Consider the following 5,993-nt stretch of genomic DNA (forward strand, 5'->3'; position numbering starts at 1 on the left):
AAACAGGTCACGTTTCTATGAAATAAAGTGAACGTTAATAACTATTTTTGTTGCGAACGGATTTCAACGATTTTCATACCAATCGAATCGGAAATTTTCAAAGATTGGTTTGATATGCAATACATTACAATCCCATAGTCTGTACATGGCTTAAATTGATGAAAATTGGAAGCATTCACATTTCCCCATACATTTGTTCTGTCCATTTGTGTGCTTTCCCGAACAGAGCTGTCAATAACGGGCAACTTATACAGCCGCTAGAATAGAAACAACGAAGGGGGATAGCTAAGAGAGAATATTTGCGAAGTAAACTTCACCCTCACATGGTAAGTAGGCTGTTGCTAGCGTATAAGTATTGCATCTTCTCTGAGGAAAATTCTCTGAATCTTTCTGTCCCGAAACAACAAAGGTCGTTTATTCTGCTCGTTTTGTCTTTTATGTTTCCCCTCGAGTTGTGAACGCTAGCGAATATTTCACTTGAAGTGCATGTAGCATTGCAATTAACACAACCATCCCGAGCCATGGCAAAGCAGGCGAAAAAAATATGCAATAAGCTCCTAGTTTTGTCGACGGTTTTGACCGAGAGTCGAGAAACGATTTTTCATAAACGGTCATTCTCGCGATGTTTCGTTTTTATCGCTGCAACTGTGTGCATCTGTTAGACACGTGTTCGATGCTTGTAGAATGGCGATGCACGGAACATGTCTCTCGTTAAATGCTCAGTGTAATGCGTGCATTGATATAAACAAACAAATTGCGATATATTACCAATTAATGTATTGTTCTCGCAAAGGCAAGAAAGAATCGTTGCTTCTCGAAATGATTCTACAAAACCACGCAAGCCATTAAACCATTTCAGAGTCCCCGGAACTTTTTACTAAAGAGTCGTTTATGAAATTTCGGCGTATTCGTAAATAATACTGATATCTGATATTTAATTTTTTATAGTTGTTTATGAGCTTTCAAACACCGATTTTTGATGAAAAATAACTCATTTTTTACAAAAATGGCCACCTTTTTGGCGTTTTTTCGGATTTTGAAAAACCCCTATGTGATACTTTAGATATTGTCCTAAAGTTTCAAAATATTTATTGGAATCCGCTCTGCGACACCCCGTTTCTTCAGAACCGATACCAAGGTACCGATTTTCAGACAGCATCTACGCATTCAGCTGTGAACAGCGTAATGATCAGTATCCGTACATTAAACAATAACCAAAATATCCGAATATTTCACTTTATTCCTAACATCCGCAATTGAAAATTCTTCGATTTTGGCGCCCCAGAGAGCCAGCGCCCTCGGCAAATGCCGGGTTTGCCGCTCGCACACTACGCTGCTGCTCGGGTTTATTTGTAATTGCTTAAGGTATATTTGAAGTAGTATTTTCCATTTTTTGAGTGCACGAATAATGATTATCACGCTGTTAACAGATGTATACGTAGATGCTGTCTGAAAATTGGTACCTTGCTGGTGGTATCGGTTCTGAAGTAACGGGCTGTCGCAAAACGAATTGCAATGAATATTTCGAAACTTTAGGGCGATACCTAAAGCGTTTTAAAGGGGTTTTTAAAAACTCGAATGTTTGCAAAAATGGCGGTCAGTTTTGTTAAAATGAGTAGTTTTTCTTGAAAAATCGTTGCTCATACAAAATCGAAAAAAATTGATATAAAAACGACTACTTAACGCTTCAGATACTTCATCTTTAAATGCCGATAAAAAAAATTAAGCCAAATCGGTCGAGTAGATCCTGAGAAATCGATACCACCAGCTGGAAAAACATGGTTTCGAGAATGGTTAAGATTCGTACAGCAATACTATATCCCTTGAGGTGACCTCATACTTTTGACTGCCAACGAAATCAAACATCGAAAAATTCTTTTATGAAAACATTTCTGAGGGCATAAGCTTCCCAAAAATGCAGAAAAATGTTTTTTTTTCGATCGGGTTCCCCCCTTATACAGACTACGTATCGAAGCAACCTGATGAAACCGAACAAATCATCAATTTATCCAGAATTGATTTTGATTCCACTTCAAAGCCAATTGATCATACGTTAACATTGCGGTTATATCACAGATATAACCCACCACTAGTTTTTTTTAAATTTAAGTCATAAGTAAATTAAACATCTTCCAATAAGCTAATATATTTTAATAAAAAATTTATCCACAGTGAATCCTGATTCTTCTTACCTATTCGCACTAACATTCACTTCTCCAATGATAATGGCAAGGGAACCACGTTAGAGGCGACCCTTCTGGCTGCGAATATCTTACTATCATTCCTTTCCTTCTCCTGGTTTATTATAAGGACGTGGCCGGTGTCGTCATTGGCTATTTGAAGCTCGAATCACCGAAACTTGCACAATGAGAACGGTTTGTTACTCCCAACGCCATTCAGTGTGTTTTTTGTGCAATTTCGCTAGTTCAGGTCAATCACGGAGAGCAACTACGAAGTGTACAGTCTTCCCTAGTTCAAGATTGATAGTGTATAGACCAGTTCCACGCCAAATTAACTGGTAGTTTTAAAACTTTATCCATTAAATAACAGCTACTTGAAATTACAACTTACACTATTAACTAGTCAATTTCAATTGCAAATGTATTTTCATAAAATCGTATCCGAAATCATTGATTATTTAAAAAAAAAAATGTTACTCAAAACCCTGCTGTCTGATTAAAACAACATTTTTTTATTTGAAATTATTATACTTCAATGTAGTTTCCTATATTTTTAATAGAATAATGTCTTCATTTAAGAAAGACTAAAACATAGTGTTGCCGTGTCGGGCTAACCAAAATGAAGATACGTTTGGAGAGCTACCATCTTACCATCTACGCAAAGTTCAAAACATCGGAGGTAGTCGAGCCAACATCGGCTGTTTTCTGTCTATTTTGGTGTGGAGTAACTCTTTATTGAAATCATTTGAAAACATTAAACTATAGCACCTGATCATAATAACGTGTATGTATAACAGATAACACAAATTCAGAATCATTAATTGAGATTTAGATAGTTTTCAAACTCTGCAGCTCATATTGCATTGGATTATTTTTCTGTTGTTATAGTATTCGTTATATAATTTGATTGAAAATATAACTCAAAGTACCAAGTGGTAATATGTATGGGGTAACAGTACGGCTGTATTAACATGGCATATTGATGGAGGATCCGGCATATACAAACCATGAATACTACACCAATTATAGGTTATAAGCTGTAATGATGTCTAATGACAGGGCTCATGCAATTCCACGTTTTGCTTGTGTTTTTATGATTCCACGTCGCCACGAAGCAACAGCGCTCATTTTGTATAATTTTCAGTGTAGTCGTCATCGTTTCATGTTGCTGCACGAGAATATAAGCGAGCTACATGTGGGAAAATATGTATAATTTTCATTTCGTACCTTTATGTTAAGTCCCGCTTTCTATGCGTCCTCTTTCCACATTGCCATTGAATTATTATTTACCGTCATTCGCTGTCCAGTTTCCTACAGACGGGAAGTTTTAATTCCATTATGGCGTCGAAGCCTTTTCGCTTTTTGCTTTTTCTTTTTTCGTTAGGCAAACAACTAAGAATTCTCCACAACTCGCAAGTTTATTTATAACTGGCCTATAATCAACTGCACGATATGTTCCATGCTACCGAGCAATTTTGGTTTCTCAACAAATGTCTTAAACCTTGCCATGCTGTATATGTGTATTGTTTTATAATACGATGTATATACCCTTTTCAAATAAAATTATGAATCTCATTACTTTGATAACATTGAATACTTAAAATAAAAATAAATATGCCTGCTTTGTACATCTATGATCTAGTCATACCTAGTTTGTTATAGTATAAAAGTTACTCTTTAGTTTTAATTATGTTCAAAAGATTTAGTATATTTCAAAGTCGATTTCATACAAAATTATCAATTATCGGAACATTCAGCAGCTGTGTGGGATCGAACAAAAATATATTTTCAATTGAAGAACTATCTAGTTCCTCTAGATTATCAGTTGCATCAAGATCACAATAGTTATTGTAATTTCCCCATTGAATTGTGACAGATGGTAATATTTCAGAGCAGCTAGTATTGTTTACATTTAATGCGGATGGCGTTGTATTTCCGCTATTCATAGATTTCTCACTATCGAAAGGGTTATAATTATCTAACATCGGTTGGGGAAACAAGTGATGAGAAATAGGTGTTAGATGTGAGCACCCTTGGATCGATTCATCAATCGATGCTGACGTGTCCGACGAGGCTGCGTATGGCGCATTGATCTGTGTCGGAAGGTGAGATTCTTCAGTAGCTGTAGGATTGTCTTGAGATTTGGAATCTATTCTACTGGGATACAAATCATTACGATTGAGGTGAGCTTCTATTTCCGACAATGACTCATTACTTTTCGATAAAGATGAGGAAAAATGATGAAAGGAAGAGGTATTCTTTTCGTGGTATAAATCCATCTTAGGTTGATTCTCACATACCCTTGTAGAAACATTGGGAGCATAAGTTGAGTGCGACATAAGCCTGTTCACAATATGTTGATGCCCATTATTATTGTTTTGTGCAACAGAGTTGTGGTGCTCAGCGATATGAAATACTCTCATGTTCTTTCGCTGATTTTTAACCGCATATGTTTCCTTTTGCTTACTAGTTTCTCTTACTCCAGACATTTCCTTTTTATGCTTCATTCGACGATTCTGAAACCAAATTTTAATTTGTCTTTCTGTTAAAGCGAGTTTCGTGGCTATTTCAATCCTCCTGGGGCGACAAAGGTATCGGTTGTGGCGAAATTCTTTCTCCAACTCTACCAGCTGTATGCTCGTGTAGGCGGTACGTGAGCGTTTTGCTGCGACATATGACTTTGGGGTGGCAGTAACAAAGGGTGTTTGGGATTCTGAAAGTAAGAATTATGGGATAAAAATTAAGAACATGTGTTTACAGTATACAAGAATGTGGAGGGTCGGAGGAAAACCTTGAAAATACTTTATAATCTATGTCTGCAAGTGACCGTAGCATGAATAAAATTTTCTATATTTCCAGTAACTTTGTTCTTGATTTATCCGCCGTTCCGAAAAATGTGTCGTATTATAAAACACTTTAATTTGCAAAATTGTCACATTTGTACTGTCAAATTCTGTATCTTCTACTGAAAACATGAATGGAAGATACAATGAAAAAATATTTGAAAATTTGATGAATTGTAATAATAAAACCACGAGAGATAATGTAATCTGCTCTTGTTATTTCGGATTTTATTATCTACTAAAGATCAAGAGTAACCTTTTTCCTCTTTTAGAGCATATGAATAGAGGGAAGAAAATAGACAAATTACTTCTGCTCTGTGATGATGGGAGAGAGGTGATGAGAAATGACGATGATAAATATTGCCATCAAAACCCTCGACCCTTCACGAACAAAAGCAAGTTCGTCTCAATCACGAGGTGCAACCTTCAACAGGCGTTGTGGTTTTGTGAAGGATATTTATTTCAATTATTTTAATGATTGACCTTACCTTCCAGCTCGGCGTTGTTTGAAGCGATTCCTGATTCGCCGGGAAGGGATGTACTGATTTGTGAATCGTTGAATCTGTTGGAGCTCACTTCATCGTTCTTATGATCGAAAAAAATAGTTTCAACACTCTTTGGTATATCCATTTGCCAATTCTTGGTATCACCAAGTTTTGTTAGTTCCATAATCGGAAGAAAAGAAAAATCTTCGACACACATATTTTCACTTATATTCAAAATTTCGCTATCACCAGAAAACATTACGTTGATTTTAAGTATTCAACTTTGATATTATACAGTGAGCTGCACATCCACATTCAATGAAATGACTTCAAATAATCTAGGTCACTCATTTAAATACCGATTTCAACTGGAGGGGATGGAAGTTTCGCCTATTATTCTGTCTTGATCCTTTTTAAAAGCAAAACAAACTTGGGCTATAAAATAAAGAAGATAAGTGAGGTAGCCTAGGTGTACGTTACAAGTC

At 36.1% G+C, this 5,993-nt stretch overlaps 1 protein-coding gene across 1 annotated transcript; it reads right to left on the reverse strand.

Moving 5' to 3' along the window:
* Nucleotides 1-3,904: 3,904 nt before the first annotated feature.
* Nucleotides 3,905-5,767, reverse strand: LOC129761136 (homeobox protein Hox-A2-like). Its single transcript, XM_055758847.1, has 2 exons — nt 5,512-5,767; nt 3,905-4,893 (listed from the first exon to the last, which is right to left on the reverse strand). Exons 1-2 carry the CDS (start codon nt 5,765-5,767, stop codon nt 3,905-3,907), a joined length of 1,245 nt encoding a protein of 414 aa, XP_055614822.1.
* Between the last annotated feature and the right edge of the window lie 226 nt (nt 5,768-5,993).

The sequence above is a fragment of the Toxorhynchites rutilus genome, chromosome 1 (assembly GCF_029784135.1).
Source record: "Toxorhynchites rutilus septentrionalis strain SRP chromosome 1, ASM2978413v1, whole genome shotgun sequence".
Lineage (NCBI taxonomy): Eukaryota > Metazoa > Arthropoda > Insecta > Diptera > Culicidae > Toxorhynchites > Toxorhynchites rutilus.